This window comes from Heliconius melpomene, chromosome 11, assembly GCF_056956725.1.
Source record: "Heliconius melpomene rosina isolate 202511_hmr_F chromosome 11, ASM5695672v1, whole genome shotgun sequence".
Lineage (NCBI taxonomy): Eukaryota > Metazoa > Arthropoda > Insecta > Lepidoptera > Nymphalidae > Heliconius > Heliconius melpomene.
Genome location: NC_140399.1, coordinates 4,382,553 through 4,401,612, shown reverse-complemented (window position 1 = coordinate 4,401,612; position 19,060 = coordinate 4,382,553). Strand labels below are relative to the sequence as shown.

Genomic DNA, 19,060 nt, shown 5'->3' with positions numbered 1-19,060 from the left:
TCAGAGAGCTTACATAAGTATGTCTTTTAAGAAAGTTTCTAGGTTGCCTACAAGCCTAGAATTACAACGAGCGCAACGAGTTTAGAAAAAGAAATTCTTATTTTTTTAAATATTATAACAATAAATAAATATGTAATTACGTTTGAAGCAACGAAAAGTAAAGCATATCAATATAAAATTAACGTATTTATGTTTTGTATGGGATATTTAAAAAAAAATATTTAGTTGAGTTACGTCTCTCGTCGTAATGGCTTGTACCGTATATCATATAATATTTAACAGAAACAATAAACGAAATTTAAAAGTGTCGATATTTTTTATTTCAGCAGAGTTCAAAGAAAGCCTTACAACCCAATCTACTTTACGGGGGAGGTATGACGTCATCACACCAGAGCCTTTGACATTTACTCTTGAAAAGTTATGCCATTCAAAATGATGCTTTAGTATGTATTAATAGAGAGTTCAGTTTTAATTAATACTAGTAAATAGCTGTTGTTGTAATTGGATCACAAATGTTTGTCGGATTAGTAGAGAACAATATCTTGTTAAAGTAAATTTTTATACTAGAGACCAGCTCGCGACTTCGCCCGCTTGAACTACATAATTATAATTTACTAAGTATAAGCTTCATTCAGCCAATTCAATAAAATAATTCTATACAGAAATTTGGTTAAGAAACATTCCTTAAAATGATAAAATGATATAAATTTTATAAACTATAATTTAATAAAACAAACACTTGCTAACTGCACAACTTGCTAAGACAAAATGATGAAAACTGGAATGAAATCGGCTTAACCGTTTCTCAGAAACGATTTTACCAATAGTTCTTATATTAATGGTGGTATTTAGACTGGAGATATTTTTTCTTATATGTCTTTCAGACACCGATCAGTTACGATTTTATTAAAAGTGTATAGCTATATAGCTTTCAGAGCACTAATGAAATAATTTTATATAAATAATATATAATGTCCATTAAGTAAAAATCTTCCAAAAAGAGTAATATAATAAAATTCTTAATTTTAACAATATTTATATATTTTAAATAATAAAATATAATTTTATCAATATTTTCGCCAGTAATGATTTTGGACACTCGTGTTTACAACGATTCTACGCCTCTCGATATTAATCACATTCTTCTGGAATCAACTTAATTATTTCACTGGGATTTGAATAAATAATATTATCATCACCATCGAAAGCTAATCCAAAGATATTTTTAATATGAGCTATTTTCTCTAGAGTATCATTTTTTTTATTCGCAACAAATATACCATTTTGCCCACTAAAATAGGCTTCGCCATGGTTGTTTATTTCGATGGCTCTAAAGACTTTTGGTCCATCATAAAATATTCTGTGATCAGTACCATTTTTAATCCTGTACAATCCTGTCGAATTAGTTATGAAAATGTCGTTGTCTCCATCGATTGCGAACTGAAAAACTTTTTCATGAATATGTTTTTGATGTTCAATTTGTACTCCAGACTTTTCATGTTCATATTTATATAATTTCTGAGATGGATAATCAATGAAATACAGATGGTGCTTAAAGAACATGTCCCACACGTCATATCCAGAAACGATTTTGGCAACTTTGCTATCATTCGATTTTAGGTGATGCTTGTAGACACCTTCACTACCTCCAAAATAAACGACATTATTTTGATTGCTTATAGCGATAGCGAAACCATTTTTCACTTCTTCTATAACCTTGTGTTTTATATGACCTTTTTCAATATAACCTATTTCAAAAAGGTCTTTGTCGTCATCACCGCTGTTGTAACTGAAGAAAATTTTATGGGCACTATGATCGTACGCTAATTGATACGGTCGATTTAGACCCATACCAATAATATGCTTTTTATGAAATTTATTACGTACTTGCACACCATCGCATTTATCCTTTTCTTCGGAAGACTTCTTTTCACCTTCCTTTGCATAAATCACGCCAATTAGGCATAATATAGTAAAGAGTTTCATTTTATTTTAAACAATATATTTGTTTTTTTTGGTCAAAAATAAAATGGCTTCGTTTGACCACGTTCGCTGTGTTCACGTTATATTACAATGTGATGCAGGAACGCAAATGAGAGCATGGATCAATTAACTGAAATCGATGCGATCGGCATCTGCTATGAGATAATTGTTAGTTGATAACTGTATCACGTGTGTGTGGTATTACAGTTGTTTAGATAGTTTTAGCAACTGTAAGTGTATGTAAAAAATTAACAAACTTAAAAAAAATAAGAAAATTATAACTAAAATCTAGGATTTCAAACAATTTTCGTATTTTGAAAGTAAAAACAAACTTTAAACACGTCCCAGATTTATACCAATACGAAAAATACTGAGATTTTCATATACATATTATTAGAAAATTGTAGCTGCTACGTAGTCAATACTCGGAATTTTCCAACATCGTAGCTGTTACCAGGATATCAGAATATACGAAAAGTTCGTCGAAAATAGAATGTGATAGCATTATATCGCTTTCAATGTATAGAGGGCGTATCCTTTGTTTGATTTTGTCTGTCCCTCTCTTCCACCCTCCGTCCACCCCCGTCGACCCTCACAGCCACCCTCTATGAATGTGTATGGTAGTGACGTCAATGATTTTGCTGTAGACGTTATAACCTTTCTAAATATAACAATCGGCCTCGATATTTATTTAGATCTATTTCTTGCGAATGTATATACAACATTGAAAAATATTTGTTTTTGTATTTACATATTTATTTATGAAAAATAGTAATTATTAAAGATTTGTATTGTTTTGTGAGTTTAATATAAAATGTTTAATATTTGTGTTTTTACTTATGTAACGGGCGCAATCCAATGACATATAATTTAAAATAAAAATAATTTCTTTGTTACGGTATATATATATTTACAATTTGTAAAAAACCAATCATTTCATCAACATAATTGTTAACTAAAATTATTGTTTTTTTTTTCATTATGGCTTTGGGGCGTGAAATATACAACACTAGCTGTAAGCTAATCGTTTCTGTAAAAACTCCTATCCTTTTATATTTTCCTGGTACCAGTGGTTCTTATAGGTCGTAGCCTCGTAGCCTTCGTAGCTGATTATTCCTCTCCTTGAGGAAAATTCGAAGAGAAATTTGGCACACGTGGTCAGTGGTCAAGGGCTTGGACTAATGTTGTTGGGAAATCGTCTATAGAGGTCGATTATACTAGGATAGCATATTTTGTTTAGAGGTATACTACCCTGAGAGTATTAAGACGTGCACACATTGAAAGAAAGAGGGTAGCTTTGACATTCCCCTCTTTCCCTATTTTCAATGTGTAAGTAAATTCCTTTCTACCCTCTACATTTTATAAATTCCCAGTAATCCGCGCGGTTCGGAAAATATTCTATGCTATTTTAGAATTTCAGGGTAAATATATGTAAAAAAAATCATCAATCAAATTAATAAAATTTATTTATAACTAAATTAATTTCAAATAACAATAAACTTTCAACTTAATATTAGGTATTTTGGAAATATCACATGAATTATTAGAGGATTTTAACTAAACTTCGCAGGCTCCTGTGGAAGACATCGTGACTGTCCCTCTCGCGTATGTCACGCCGTCCCTGCACTCACATCCATCCTGTTTTTAAATAAACACAAACCTTATGAAATAAATATAATTAATAGTATACAATTATATAAATAAATATTTTCATTTTCTTACTCTGGTACCGAGGCAAAGCGCTCACAATGCCTCCAGAATACGGCGAAAAGTGGTGGACGGAAGTGTCCTCATGGAAAGGGAGTGGGTGGGAAATGACATCGCAAGGTGTTAAAAATTATTTTAAATACGAGTATGTATTATGTTCGGTACAATTATTATTTTATTGTCTTTCTCAAGAAATCAAGATTCATCTGTTTCTCCAGCCTGTTTTAGACAAAGTTTGGCTTTGAATTCCCCCAGGTATTTTATAATGTCTGTAAAAAGTAGGATTCAAAGATCTTTAGAATAAAAAATATAATTATTACATTGGTATTACACTTACGAAAACATCGTCAAGAGTGGCGCATTCTGGAACTTGCTCGTAAAAATGAACTTTTTGAATATTATGCCTTATTATATCATCTGAGGGATTTTTTTCTTCATCTAATGAAACCAGTTTCGCGACCAGACCTTTGTGATTCCTTTTAATAATAATATTTTCTTTTTTAATTTCCGTAAGAACTGGACCAAATATTTTATTGTCTAAATATGAGCAAAAGCTGTTTTCGGTATTGTGACATCGTCTATTTTCTATAATAGTATTATTTGACGCAGTTCTATTTTGTTTATGAGTTTCTTCTATATATCTATCTTTTACATTGTCATTTGCATTATTGCTATTATCAAGGTAATTTTGGTACAGTTCATCCTTTCTTTGTCTATCTTTTTTCGCTTTTTTTCTCTTTATATATATATACATATTTGTTACGTACTGGAATTTTAAGAAATATGCTATTGAATCTGCAACACTGGCTGAACCACCTTTTCTACTTTTGTCATGTATTAAACAAACATGTCTGTTCGGTGTTGGATTCACATAAAATTCTAAAAAATAAATATAATGCGTTATTATATATAGACCAGGAAGCCAGTCGAGGCACAATAAACGTAATTGCAACAGGTTGTGGGTTCATTCCCATTCAGAGGAAATGCAACATATAATATTTTTGCGCGCTACTTGGTGATGAACATGGTATGTTAAAATGTACCTTAATATAAATAAGTAGAAAAGAAATATGAAAATAGACAAAATACAAATAGAAATTGTTACCAGATCTAGCAGCACACGAGCACGGTAGGAGAGGTGAGTTTTCAGCAATACGGCTTTCTGGTGCGCTCTGTGTTTCCTGGCAGAAATGGTTGCTATTCCATGTGGTATCACTGTATGGAATTGAATTAGAATATTCCGAAGCGTCCACCCACTTCGTTGACTCTCGCATTGAGAAAAATATAAGAGTCACCACAGCCTGCAATTTGTAATTATGGCTTTTACGTGTTTTTGTACATATATATTATTATATATACAAAAACACGTAAACAATATTATTATTCACTTGCACAATTATACATAGTTTTTTTTAGGCTTCACGCTGCATCCTGCGCCTAGCAGGCTTAGGCAGGCAAGAATGATTTTGTAAAGTTCTACATAATAATCAAACTTTGGACATAATTAACAATGTGAATCAATATCAATACATTGAAATTAAAAAAACATAAAAAAAATATATTATAATATGCAAGTTTTACCATCGAGAAGCAAGCAGCAGCACACAGAGTAGCGCAAAGTGGAAATCCATACTTCTGAGAGAGGGCGCCCCCCAACGCCGGTCCGAGAACTTCCCCCAAGGAGTAACAACAAGACCACACTCCTGCCACCGCGCTGTACGTAGCGAGTGCCTCTGGACAACCACCTTCATAGCTAAAAATAATAATAAATGAAACACTAACATGAAATGCTTGAGATTCCAAAACTTTCGAAACTTACGGAATTGGCGTACGCGTTTTTTCCTACTACATAACTTCAGGCACAATTATAATATTTAAATTTAATTTCAAGTCAGCTTTGTATGATTTATCTTAGTTAAATTTTATTTATATAAAATTTAACTGTAAACATTATGGTTATTGTTTCTATTACCACTGGATTATTTTCAATTTTCTTGCTCTGATCTTAACACACTATGTTTGTAATTCTGGTGTGAAGAAGAGGACGGAGAATTTTTATATCTAGCACACGACGAATTTGATAAAATAATAATAATCTAGTCTTTCAAACTATTAGGTATTTAATCTTGCAAATTTATATGAAAAAGCAATAAATAAAATATAATAAAAGTACATATAAAAGTACATAAACGATATTTTTTATTACTTTGGTGCAAACATTAAAAAAACGTATCATCCACTATAAGTAAAATATACTTACATTGAACTCGTTAATACTCCTTGAAATGTTGGCAGGAGGGTTAATGCTACTGACATACCCAATATCGATAACGCTACAAGATCCAGCCATAAATCTCTACAAAGGAGAAAAAAAAACCATAGCTAAGCATATAATAAATTAAGAAAATAATATTTGAATTTAAATCAGTAATTTTTAGAAAATATCTATTATGTAAATAGAAATTATTTTTGGATTATTTTCAGATCCATTTTATTCGGACAACGAAACAAAGATTAGTACTTATTCATTAAGAATACCTTACAATTCATTTTTCGTTTATAGTAAAACTTAACAGACTACGAGCCAGAAATAATTTTACTTTTATAATTGTTGTAAATAAATATTTATATTTACTTTGGAAGACCAGGAATAAATGGACATGGCCCAAGTAATAAAAGGCCAATGGAGGATAGAAACAAGCCCCAGACCATCATGCACCAATGATTGTGAACACTGAAAAATTGTACAAAATGTTATAGTTTTAAGCGTGACATAAAATGCGTCTCTTTGTGAACTAAATATTTTTTATGTGTATTCTAAGACAATAAATAAAAAAAATATTAGAAAAACTAAGAATCCATCTTAAGCAGAGTAAAGAATCAAGAAAACCTAATAAATTTTTGCTTAAATTTGTAAAAAAAAAAATTCTTTACCGATCTGCCACCCATCCCCATATAGGACTGAAGATTCCATATAAACTGGAGAACAGAAGGAATATCAGTCCTATTTGTTTTGTAGATAGATCGAATTGCCTCAGGTGTGGTTCAAGAGTTGGATCCAAAAACGCCCAAGTGTTTGAAACAATCACAATTACTAGGCCAGTTATAATTATAGACGGAATTGTGAAAAGCCGTAAAATTGAAGCCGTCTTTGATCCGGATACGTATTCTGAAATATTTTAATATAAAAACTTTTTAGACTTTAGCTTTTTTTAAAAGCTTTTTAGCTTTTTAGGCCTTTTTGCCTTGTTGCCAGAGCGAAGAAATGAAAATATTAATAAATAATAATTATTATTGTTGCATGTTTATTTTAATTTACAGTACAGTTAAAATTATCAACCAGATCAATGTTTGCTTTTATTACGATACGTTGATAGATAGATTAATTATGTGGGTCAGTCGGATAGCCACGAATCCGTATAACTGAGGCTTACATAATAGAATCTTTCCTGCATTTACTTGACTCCAGTCGTGGTACAGAGGCATAGAGTGTGACTGTAAGCGCCACTGGTTGTGGGTTCCATTCCCACTCGAAGAAATGTAATATTTCTTCGCTCTGGTGTCGCTTTCCACCACTCAACACGCAATGCCTCCAAAATTCGGCGGAAAGTGGAAAACGGAATGTCTTAACGAAAGTATACCTAGTTTAGGTTTCCTTTGCCTACCCTGCATTTTGCGGGATACAGCGTGAAACATTTTTTTTTTATGTTGCTACATATAAAATATCCAGGACAAATTTACCATCGCAGTCAGCTAACAAGAAGTAGTTGATGGGGACGGTCAGCACCATCACGATTCCCAAACTGTAAAATGGTAGACCAAATCCTCCAATCTATCTAAAACATTTGAAATTTCACTGATTATTGTACACTACAATAAAAATATAAAATAATATCTGATAACATAAATCAATGTATGGAGCCGTCGATTGTGGGTTCGATCCCCACTCGGAGGAGTGATTTATTATTTATTAATACGTTTTTTAATACGTGACAGTATTTTCACGTATGTATGCCTCCAGAATACGGCGGAAAGTGGAGAACTGAGTGTCTTAACACTAAATGCCTCTGCTATGTACAGAAAACAGCGTGAGGCTTAAAAACGAATCTGAATTTGAGGGCTTAACTTCATATCAAATCAAAAATGTAATTACATTTTGTAAGTATAGGACATCTTTATGTCAACAATTACTATTTAATTAACGAAAATGTAAATAAATATTTCAATTTTCGTCACAGTTTAAAACAGAAATTAATATTAGGCATACCGAATACAAAAGCCCTCCTATGGCTGGGCCGACAGACATGCCGAGTCCCACAAATGTTTCTAAAATCCCCAAAACCGATCCGATAGAATATGGGAAGGCGTTCACCACGAACACGTAGCTGGCTGTGGAGTACGCACTGGCGCCGAGGGCTTCCATACCACGTACCACGAAGCAAAGAGTTGTAAATGTGCTGACATCTTCTATTAAGACTAGAGTTCTGAAATGTAATCCAATTATGAGAAATGATATCTAATTATTTTTTTTAACTATATTCATTATTAAAGTTAGATATACCTATAGTATAGGTAAAAAGGATATTGTTTTTAAACATAATTTATTTTTTTGCTTTTCGCTTATTTAGACATAACTGGGAGAAATAAATGCCATAGCTTCAAAAACAAACGCAAACATAATATGTATCTACTGTTAATTGCCCCAGAGCTTAATAAATATGTTATTTTCTTTTAATTACTCACTCTTATCATTAACTAAATTTAAATTAAGGTAATACAGTAAATATTGACATTAACTTTTCAAATGCCTATTAAAATTAATTAAAGATTTAGGTCTCGGAAATGTCCACATAATAAAAATATGTTTATATAAGATAAGATTGTTTACCAACATACCCAAATAAGACATTACAAGACCCGGCGATAAACATTCCAGCTATGAACATGAACTTCGCTCCAATTGCTGGCAACTGCAAAAAAAAAAGTACTTTAAAACTTTAAAACTTTAAAAGCCTTTAAAAGTTTATTTATTAATTATTCTACTTCACCTATCCCGAATGCAGCATATGTATGGAGTGTCTCTTTTGTTGCAGAGAAACAACAAAAGAGACACTCCATAACCATTTTCCGCCGAATCCTAGAGGCATAGCGCTTAGATACCAGAGCGAAGAAATATTTTTTTTTGATGTTATTGTTAAAGTTACTTATTTAGTTATGTTAGTTATTGTTTGTTTAAAATTCGCGAAAATCCATATATTTACTTACATTGTAACAATATATCTAATCAAGTGTACGTTAACAGATATTTCATTACCAATACGCAATAAATCGCAGACAGAATTAAATATCAATAACAGCAACATATGAGTATTTATTTTTAATATGATAAAAGTAGTCTATAAATATCCTTTTCAGAAAATTCCTACTTTATATCAAAGAGTGGGTGCGTTGGTGGGCGGTTGGTGAGCTCGCGCCCTCATGATTTACTAACTCTTCATAAACAGGTTATTAATTGATAATTTAAAAATAACTTTAGTGTTAAATGATATTAAGGTAACAAATAAATCCCAGAATTAATGTATTTAGTATTATTTTTGGTATTTTATTAATTTAATTTCCGAGGTACGAACATGGCATATACAATATTTAAAAAATAAAATAAAATAACTTTAACTTTAGTAATATTTAATTAAGTAAAATAGATAGATATCAAAGCAAAAGTATAAAGTCAACTTTAGAGCCTGATTACTTAAAATTTACTTTACATAACCATCTTCAATGCATGTCACATTACATAAAGATATCACCATATTTTTTTGTTAATTAAATCATCAACCCTACTTTATTAATAAAATAAATCCTTCTATGTGTTATAAGCAAAAAATCATATGAAATTCAGAAATAAAACAATTTTTAAAAAAATAATTAAGCCTTCGTGGTACAGTGGCACAAGGATGTAAATGTAATCCGACAGTTGTGTATTTGATTCCCTCTCGGGAATTATAAATATTTTAATTTCTTCGCTCTGGCACTCAACCAAAGCAAAAACTTTGCGTTGAGTTTCGTCACTCAACACTCAATGCCTCGAAAAATTCAACGGAGAGTGGGGAACGCAGTATCTTGACGATAGGTTTCCTCTCCCTTCCCTGCTATATATGGGATACAGCGTGAAGCTGATAAATTTTTAAAATTTATTATAATAAAAATCAAAAGCAAATACTTTACACGTACATATTTACCAAAAATTGGTGAAGTTAGAAACATGACAACCGCGTAGAAGCTGAACACCATACCACACATGGTTTCAGATAATCCTTTATCAGATGCTTCTCTTGGGAAGAAAGGCGCCATGATGCTCATGGAGCAAAAGCTCATAAAGTCCACCAGTGCCAGTGACGCCAGCGTCAGCCGCTGGTGTCGGGACAGGTGGCGCACCGCCCCTGGCCTCAATTTCGCTTGTGTGCGCACTAACCTTGTAATGAAAACAAGAAAATTTAATATATTGTAAGAGACCGTCGTGGTGCAAGGGCATGAGCATCCGATTGTAACATGACGGGTTGTGGGTTGGATTCCCACACGGGGATATGAATTATTATTTAATATTTTTATAATTAATTCGCTCTAGTGCCAAGGTAAAAGGGCAGTGTTGAATTCCTCACTCAACAAGCAATGTCTCGAAAAATTCGGATGTGTGGGTCAGTGGGACGGAGTGTCTTAACACTAAATTCCCTCCGCCTACTTTGCCGTAGATGGATACAATGTGAAACCGATTTAAAATTTATTTAAAAAAGAACTGTAGCTGGCATATTTTTAATTTTTTTACATTTTAGATACGTGAGATTTGTATTTCGTAAATAACAATATGCTTTTCATAATTGCAAAAAGACTCCAGAAAATGAAAATGACTTGTAAATATTAGCAACCGTGATGTTTACCCTAGGTAAAATGTTATCGTCTATAGTAATTTACAAGCGTAAATGATAAAATAATAAAATCATCTACTAGACTCTAAAGCACCTGAATTAACTAATCAAACATCTTTTTTAATCTTATATGTATTTAGTCTTATTTACAATAAGTTATTATTAAAATAATTAGAAAATATATCATTTAACTATCGGAAAAATATGTTTTTATTACTATTTAAAAGAAATAAAATAGCTTCACTAAAAATATTAATAAAAAACTGTACCTACCTTTCTCTCAATATCCTAATGTCAGACGGGACTTCGTCCGGTGGTCCACCTGACCACGAATGAGCTCTCCTCATTCTTCCAGAATCAGGTAATGAGCCCCGACCGCCCCACGTGGCCGCCAGTTCCCCCGTCAAAGTCGAAGTTTTCATCAGCTTCGTATCAAACACTATCGTTTCGGACGAAGATGCCATCGCCGCAGTGCTACCATACATGACTTGATTCCTATTCTGTATTTCATCCGGATTTCTTAACAGGTGACCGCTCTCGTCGGTGTCCTCACTCTCTCTGTCCATTATAAAGTAAATACTAGAAGCTAAGTCGATTGTATACTAATTGGTGTTATCGGTTCGACGACGTACTACGGCTTGAGCGACGGTCAATGTGTACCTACCTCACATATCAATTATTATTTATCGATATCTAATCGGGTGTAAATAAAAACTTCCGAAAGAACCCTTTACTTACAGGTATCTTCGATAATGATATTTATTTTAAAAAATATATTAAATTATATAAAAGTATCGATTGAATATTACTTATGTTATAGAATTGGATATAAAGAAAAAAGTTGACTATGGTTTGTGTGTGTTATATAAGACATAAGTATAATAATATTAAAAAATTATGTATATCAGTACACACATTATATTTTAATTTTATAATTTAGAAGATGTACCTACTTATTACCTTTTTTTTAAAATTTAGAATATAATATACTGTGTTAATAATGCATATGATTTCAACGTCTCTTATCATTGTACTATATCATTGACACAGACACGATAAGCTTCATTAAGCACAACTCTTGTAATGCTTCATCGACGGCTTTGGGCGATACCTACAACTGTACAATACACACATATTTATGTAACTACATGACAAGAATCAAGGTAATGATGACATAATTATAAATATTATAAAATAGAATAGTTTTTTAGATTATTTTTTTTCAACTGTATCTCCCATGTAGCAGGATCGACACCAGAGCGAAGAAATGAAAATATTAATTTAAATAATTATTTCATTTCCTCGAGTAGGGGTCGAACCCCCAACCAGTCGCGTTTATAGTCAATATTTTTAAATATTGGTCTCTGGCGGGTTCGAGATTTACACGGAAAAACCCACGTTTGCCGTGCGCGCGTACCGAGTTCCACAACTAAGCACGCTATGTCAACATGAAATCGGTAGAAAAGAAAAGAAGGAAAGGAGCTGTCTTAAAGGGAACAGTGTCTTCCCTTCCCTCTGTGTACTTTAAGCTAAATAAACATGAAATGGTATGGCGAAATGGTACTTTTCTTGATCAACAGGGATTATTAACTGTTTAAATAAAAAGGTTATATAAAAATAAAATGAAACTTGATTTAAATTTTTATTAAGCCAGCATATACAATTATTTCTTATAACTATTAACAGTATTTTGATATTATATATTTTTATACCTGCTTTCAACAGACAGTACTTATGCCATAGTAACTGCCATAAAAATATTTTTACTAAAATACTTTTTGTATTTAGGCATTTATATAACAGCTATACAATATGATATGAAAATATTATTTTTGAAATAAATAACGTCGTAACAAGAGAAGCAGGATTGTTAATAAATTATAAAGAAATAATAAAAGCCTATTATAAAGAATTTGTTAGAATACAAACAGCATAAATAACAAAACACAAATAATCCGAAATAAAATATTATGAGGCCATAGTGACGCTGTGGTACAGTGCTTGACTGTAGATACGATGGTTATGTGTTGAACTCGGGGGATGAATTATTTTAATTTTCTCGCTATGGTAAACAAAGTATTTCCGATACTACCGCTGCACTTTTTTAGATGACAAAAAAATATGATGAATAGAACCTACTTAAACATAACACAAATAATAATCTTGCATTAAAATATTTTTAAAGTAATGATTTTTAGTATAAAAAATGCATTTTTGTTAAGAATAAAAAATTACTTATAGCTCCGATGCATATGCATGTAGTCATTTATACTTATTATCTCTAGTTTATAGCATTATTTACCTATGTAAATAATTTATATATAAAAAACCTATAACAAAAAATACATTCATTATATTATTGAGTTAACTTTGCTATAAACTTTAGTATAAGTGAAAACCATGTGTCTAAGGATGGTCCAAGTACTTTAGCCCGCTATGCTAGGTGATCTCGTTTAGGAGTTACAATTTGAATTATTAAGAAAATGTATAAAAAAAATTACGTCGCTGAATTTAAACCCGTGCAATTTTTTATAAATTTTCTCAATAAGTATTTTTCTTTCCTAAGTGTGTAATAACACCTTAAAAATGTAAACAATAGTTGCAATTTTTCTTTCATTTACACACTTTTATGTGTGAATATAAAGTGTGTAAATGAAAGAATATTAAAAGACAAACAATTTTGATATTTTTTGAGTAAATGATTAAAAATTGATATATTTAAATAAAAAAATATTAACGTTAGAATAAGGTTCTTTGTTTTTTGATCATTATAGCTTTTTTTCACTTTGTAACTTAATAATACGGACATATAGTTTTAGCAAACATTCAATATAGGTCTTAAGTTAGCTGTAGATAGCTGAGCAGATTTGACCTTAGGGCCAAATTTTGCAGGGCTTACATGGCTTTATAGGCTAGGACTTGCCGATCATATTGTAAATATATAAAAAATAAATAATAAAAAGGAATCGATTGTTCTATTATTATCGATTTACTTCTTTTACAAATTTATTTAACTGCAATTTGAATCTCATAACCGTAGTTGTGCTAGTTCCTGTAGTAAAGCCGCTTCGTTATCAATTTTGGCCTGTTGGTTGAGCTCCAATTGCTTTCCAGCCGCCTTTTGCTGTTTCAGTTTGTCAATGTCGCTCAGTTTCTGCAATAATTAAAATATGTTATACAATCTTTGTATATGTATTTCGCATATCGTCGGCTTAAACCTGCGCTAACAGCCTTTTAGCCAGTATTATAAGTAGATTTTTACATTTTCGAAAATTGATTAGTATTCTGATTTTGATTTATGTCTTCCCTGTAAAGACACCGATCAGTTACGATATAATAAAAATAAACTCATTTTCGCAGTGTCAGTGAAAATTGGTTTGGTTTTCTACTTGTTAAAAATTGTCTTATTTAAATACTAACGCCCCAAACGCGGCTTTGCCCGTTCGCGGCATCAATGTTTTATTCTGATACATAAGCTACTTAAGTTTCATCTTAATCTGTTCAGTAGTTTTTGCGTGAAATTGGAACAAATATTCATTTTTAAAAGCTGTCCCATTCATAATGTTTGTAGGAATATACTTTGCTTCTGTTTTCAAAATACTTGTATCTATCGAAAGAGAGTAAAACTGAAACAAACTATAAATAAAAAAAAGAAATAAGAACAACCTTATTAATATTCTTAATCTTTTTATCCTTCTCCGGGTCGCCGGTGGACACGAAAGGTCCGCGTGAGGAGGCGGCGGGGGCGGAGGGGGCGACGGGGGCGGAGCTCGCGGGGGACGTGTCCCCGCGCTCCTCCGCCTTGCGTGCTTTGCGCGCCTCGCGCTTCTCCTTCTGCTTGATCGCTTGTTTTGAGGGGGTTGCTGTATAAATACATTTATTTATTATTTTTTAGCGTTACGTTGTATCTCGCACGTAGAAGAATAAAAAGAGGAAACTAAATTTACAATATGAAAAAAACAAAAGAGATATAAAATTATAATTCGTACGTACCATCGGAACTTTGTCCAGGCTTATGAGGTTTTTCGTGTTCGTGTAACACAAAGGTTGATGGTCGGTTTCTAGCTCCAGGTGGTCTGTACGCTGCAGCTGCTTTAGGAGTAGCGTCCTCTAAGCTTTTTGGTGCGGTTTTGGAAAGCTCGCTCTTAGGATATGTGCCGGGCTGCCAACTGATCGACAGTAAGTTTTCTTTTTCTGCGCAAACGCGTTTGTGCATAAGTGCACCGGTGTAATGCCAGATTTTGTACCTGAAAGTTTTTATAATTATATTTATATGTGATTATAGAATCTGCTTATTTATTTGCAATTTTAATATTCAACTATGCTTAATCTTTATGCTTTGTTCTTTGATTCTTTTATTACTATAAGATATTTGCATATTTAAAAACATTACCCATTGCCAACAGTGAGTCTAGGGTATGTGGTGGCAGTGAGGAAAGTTTCCCCACGAGGATCCCATTGAAGGCTGGTTGTATCAGGTGCTGAGCATTCACCAAGTTTCTTGTATCCACGGACGTCCCATACGGAAATGTGCCCCGTTGCTATGTTACCGAAGCCACCTAGGAGAACTAGTGCAATGGAGTTAAGGTATAAGTTATTTTAATTGTACCTATATTTTTTATGGTGCTGGTAAATGTTTGATTGTAAATTCTATAGTTATAGATTCTTGTTAAAAAGCTTAGAAAAAATAAATCATATTAATCTCGCCAACTTCATAAAATATTCTAGAAAGTTGCATTATTTTACTTATACTTAAATATATATAATATCTATCGATTATAAAGTTTTGTTGTTGACACAATTGTATTAAAATTTAAATATTGAAGTTCCTATTACATAATTAAGTAGATTTTCATAATATTTCGAATATAGGTATATAAAGCTGAGGATCGAGTGTGGTGGCGAGAATTGAGGAAGGCCTATGTCCAACAGTGGACAAAAGATGGCTGTTGATGATGATGATGATGATATACATATAAAACTTTTAAAAAGGATATCATTTCCTTCAGGAGGGAAATAAATGGCATTCCAAGCACCAGTCCCAAATTCGAAGAGAGGATCACATTTAGCATTGAAGATAGTCGCTTTGGCGGGCGCGTGTCCATACACCGCCACCCATTCGTTCCAGTTGCCTGGATTCCAGGCGATAGCGTGGATAGGTCCCTCTTTACCTGTTACAATTAAGCACTGTAAAGCGGGCGACGTCGCGAGCGGGTCGTTACAGTTAAAAGTGAAGTATTGTGACTAATTTATCTTTTAAGCTGAGTATGCTAAAAACACAAACATGAAAACTTTAATATTGTTTTAAATTGTACTGTTTAATTCTGTATATATGGAAAATTGAGAAACAAGCGTTTGTATTCTTTTCATACTATAGATAAACATAATAGGTACATAAGTGAGCGATAATTTGTTATCACAAAGAAATTATATTATTTATTATAGATGAGAAACTTTATGAGAATGGTTGCTTGTCCCATTTTAATCCAAAATCTACTCAACATCAGATCAGTTTGGACCTCAATTTATGTAAAAATTTAATATAATTTGCCTAATAAAAGTATCTTACTAAATGTCATGTTTCCTGCATTTCCCTTTACATCTCCATATGACAAAGCTTGTTTCCCATAGTAGGAACTACCCGTCTTGTCTACCTGTAATAATAATGTTTTATATGATAAATATTGAAATATAAACAACACAGCAAATTATAGAAATAAATATGGGATAGGCACTAAATGACAGTTAAACAAGTTTTTACAGATGAATTTGTCATTCTGTTATACTCATATTTAATAATTTATTATTTTCCTTTATTTTAACTATTTTTATCTTTATTTAAATACAATAGAATACTATTATAAATATAAAAGTTTTGTCGCCATTGCATTATGTTGTAGTGGGGTTTCGTAAGAATATATTTTATAATATACTACAGATAACTATAGTAAGCTTGATGGGTTCATTTCCTATTTGATGTATTTTTAACTAACTAACTAATATTATTACATAGATCAGACAGTTAAGCTGTACAAATGGATTCAATATTAACTGAAAAATAGTTGAATTAATGATATTTCACAGTGTTTAGTATCACCATTCAACTTGTATAATGTTTCAAAAGTCGTAAAGTATGAAGAGATCCCAATAATATTACATGATATGAAAAAAGTAGTATATGTGAAATGCCTTATTGGTATTTGAAATATGATTTTTTAATCTGTGACATTGTGAACACTTTATTGGCTGACAGCTCAATTTAATCTTTGTCTACTTTTGACTTTATATGTACTATTTCAATTGCAAAATTATCAAACACTTTTTTAAATGATTTTTTTTTAATTCACATACTAACCTCAGTTTGTGTTAAAGCAAACACATTAGTTCCTCTTCTATTCCAATGAAAGGTGGCTTTGTCAGCTTGAAATGAAGACCGACTAACTACTGCTTGTGTCACTTCAAACTGAGGGTACTTGAAAACCCGCCAAAATGATGGTTGCCCAGCTTTACCTTTATATAAGTTTAGTTTTTTTAGTTTAGTTAAGTGCAGTTTTTTTAGTGTTATTTATAGTATAGGCTTGTGCCAACTCGAAAGAATGGAAGAAAATAATGACATACCTAATGTAAATATAGAAATATAATATGCAGGTGCTACGCTAGGCGAAATGCTAAACGATTGGAGTTTCTCTGCTTGAATATAATGTGTGTAGCGGTCAAGTTTTACATCTTCATATATAAGAACTCTATTATTATTCAATATTGCCAATAACTTCTCATCTGATGACCATTTAGGTTCCCTAAAATTGAATTAACATTTTATTTTTTTGAATAAAAAAACAAATATAAAAAAAATACCATTAACACACTTACCAACCAACTTGATTTTTTTGAACAAACGATCCAACTACTTCCCCATTTGCTGACTTTATTAAATGCAGATTTGGCTTACCCTTAAAAATTACAAGTTCATATATACATCGATAAAATTAGATGATGCATAAATGTATATGCATTACACCTCTTCCTACATGTAGCAAGGCAGAGGAGACCTATAAGACTTAATCTTTGTCATAAGAACTAGTGGTGAATTCAATGTCAAACTTTGTATAACAGAACAGGGAAAAAATAATTCATTTACCGGAGTGTAGATTGTATTCACAACCATGTGTTGTTAGTAAATGTTGTCCTACTGCACACCATGGTCGAAACTAAACTAGTGATATTTTTTCATATGTTTTGTAAATGTCACTAATTGCATTAAGTGCCACAAAAAAGTTGCAAATAAATTTATTTATTATATATATTATTGTTATTCTATAATTAAAGTTTGTTGTTGCTTTTTAATTAATTATATTTTTAATGTAAACAGATTACTTTTGCATTTGGTTAGTAAAAAATATACATAATAATATAAGACTTACCTGTGGACTTTCTTTTGTAATAGCAAACATTTCCCATACAATAAAATAGTTGTCTAATGGTGAGAAAAACATATCTTTGTAGTTCCCATCTATTGTAGCAGCTACTGACCAGTCTGAACATCTTATTATTTCAGCTCTTAAAATAAATAGGTTTTTTTAAGATCTTATTTGTTTGTGAAAGTACATGAACCATTTGTAATTTGTAATTAAGATATTGTTCAAAAATATTTTTTGTTTCAGTTAACTATTTACAATGTTTAAAAAGATTGAAATAGAAGGGTTTAAAATCAAAGCTACTTAGATTTAATATAGAAACTTGATACAATTAAAAATAAAACATACTTCTTATCTGTCCTATATGCTAAATAAGTGCCCTTAGGGCTAAATATAATGCTTCGAATATTGGGAGTTTTTTCATCACGGAGGACCACTTCCTGATATGTATCTCCAAACTCAATTTGAAATAAGCTCCGGTTTGTTAACCCTAAAATAAAATAGTATTAAAATTAGCCTACGTTTATAAATTTAATTTATCATTTGATGTAAAAGGAATGAAAATTTACCGGCAATTGATGGGGTACTCATATTTAAGAAATAATTTATTTGTTTTGTAGTTTTTATTATGTTCGAGTCATATCTTTTAAAAAATCTAAATGAATTTCAACCGGGTTGTGATTTGTGAATCTACACGTCAAAAACACGCGTTAAACGTCATTCTAATGACAAATTTTAATATAGCAAATAAATATTTTTATATTTATTTTTCATTTAAATTAAAAGTTATTTGTCCAATATATTTATTGGCCTGTACTTAAAAATAACTTTAGAGTGATGATAACTCATATCCTATCCTATTAATATTATAAATGTGACAATTAATAAGAATGGAGTTATGTTCTACTATTACGCCAAAACCCTATTTTAAATGTAATTATCCAGAAACATATTGTAATTATATAGCTTATATATCAAAATAACATATAAGTTATCATTCATACATAAGTTATTACTCATTTTGTAAAGGTA

General features: G+C 31.5%; 3 protein-coding genes and 1 long non-coding RNA gene across 4 annotated transcripts; 1 reads left to right on the top strand and 3 right to left on the bottom strand.

Moving 5' to 3' along the window:
* Positions 1 to 1,017: 1,017 nt before the first annotated feature.
* LOC146534461 (ommochrome-binding protein-like) lies at positions 1,018 to 2,096 on the bottom strand. Its single transcript, XM_085193179.1, has one exon. It carries the CDS (start codon positions 1,984 to 1,986, stop codon positions 1,132 to 1,134), a length of 855 nt encoding a protein of 284 aa, XP_085049305.1. The 5' UTR covers positions 1,987 to 2,096; the 3' UTR covers positions 1,018 to 1,131.
* A 1,333-nt stretch (positions 2,097 to 3,429) lies between these two features.
* LOC146534460 (MFS-type transporter SLC18B1-like) lies at positions 3,430 to 11,453 on the bottom strand. The gene is made up of 12 exons (XM_085193175.1): positions 10,887 to 11,453; positions 9,922 to 10,162; positions 8,587 to 8,660; positions 7,958 to 8,174; positions 7,432 to 7,522; positions 6,625 to 6,859; positions 6,326 to 6,424; positions 5,951 to 6,046; positions 5,272 to 5,443; positions 4,796 to 4,991; positions 4,028 to 4,569; positions 3,430 to 3,621 (listed from the first exon to the last, which is right to left on the bottom strand). Exons 1-12 carry the CDS (start codon positions 11,177 to 11,179, stop codon positions 3,541 to 3,543), a joined length of 2,337 nt encoding a protein of 778 aa, XP_085049301.1. The 5' UTR covers positions 11,180 to 11,453; the 3' UTR covers positions 3,430 to 3,540.
* Positions 11,454 to 14,831, top strand: LOC146534459 (uncharacterized). The gene is made up of 2 exons (XR_014878437.1): positions 11,454 to 11,776; positions 14,509 to 14,831. It is a non-coding gene; the product is annotated as an uncharacterized LOC146534459 (long non-coding RNA).
* Positions 12,243 to 18,755, bottom strand: eIF2A (eukaryotic translation initiation factor 2A). The gene is made up of 12 exons (XM_085193176.1): positions 18,598 to 18,755; positions 18,377 to 18,518; positions 18,035 to 18,170; positions 17,484 to 17,563; positions 17,232 to 17,410; positions 16,969 to 17,123; positions 16,183 to 16,267; positions 15,611 to 15,784; positions 15,007 to 15,184; positions 14,607 to 14,860; positions 14,280 to 14,476; positions 12,243 to 13,767 (listed from the first exon to the last, which is right to left on the bottom strand). Exons 1-12 carry the CDS (start codon positions 18,617 to 18,619, stop codon positions 13,642 to 13,644), a joined length of 1,728 nt encoding a protein of 575 aa, XP_085049302.1. The 5' UTR covers positions 18,620 to 18,755; the 3' UTR covers positions 12,243 to 13,641.
* Between the last annotated feature and the right edge of the window lie 305 nt (positions 18,756 to 19,060).

Excerpts from the sequence above, each read along its gene's own strand:
- LOC146534461 (XM_085193179.1), bottom strand. The coding sequence starts at position 1,986 with ATGAAACTCTTTACTATATTATGCCTAATTGGCGTGATTTATGCAAAG.
- LOC146534460 (XM_085193175.1), bottom strand. The coding sequence starts at position 11,179 with ATGGACAGAGAGAGTGAGGACACCGACGAGAGCGGTCACCTGTTAAGA. Across the intron at positions 6,047-6,325 it reads TTTATTCCTGGTCTTCCAAA|AGATTTATGGCTGGATCTTG; the intron begins GTAAATATAAAT and ends TCTCCTTTGTAG. Across the intron at positions 4,570-4,795 it reads CTCGTGTGCTGCTAGATCTG|AATTTTATGTGAATCCAACA; the intron begins GTAACAATTTCT and ends TTTATTTTTTAG.
- eIF2A (XM_085193176.1), bottom strand. The coding sequence starts at position 18,619 with ATGAGTACCCCATCAATTGCCG. Across the intron at positions 16,268-16,968 it reads TTGCTTTAACACAAACTGAG|GTAGACAAGACGGGTAGTTC; the intron begins GTTAGTATGTGA and ends TTATTATTACAG. Across the intron at positions 14,861-15,006 it reads AGACTCACTGTTGGCAATGG|GTACAAAATCTGGCATTACA; the intron begins GTAATGTTTTTA and ends AAAAACTTTCAG.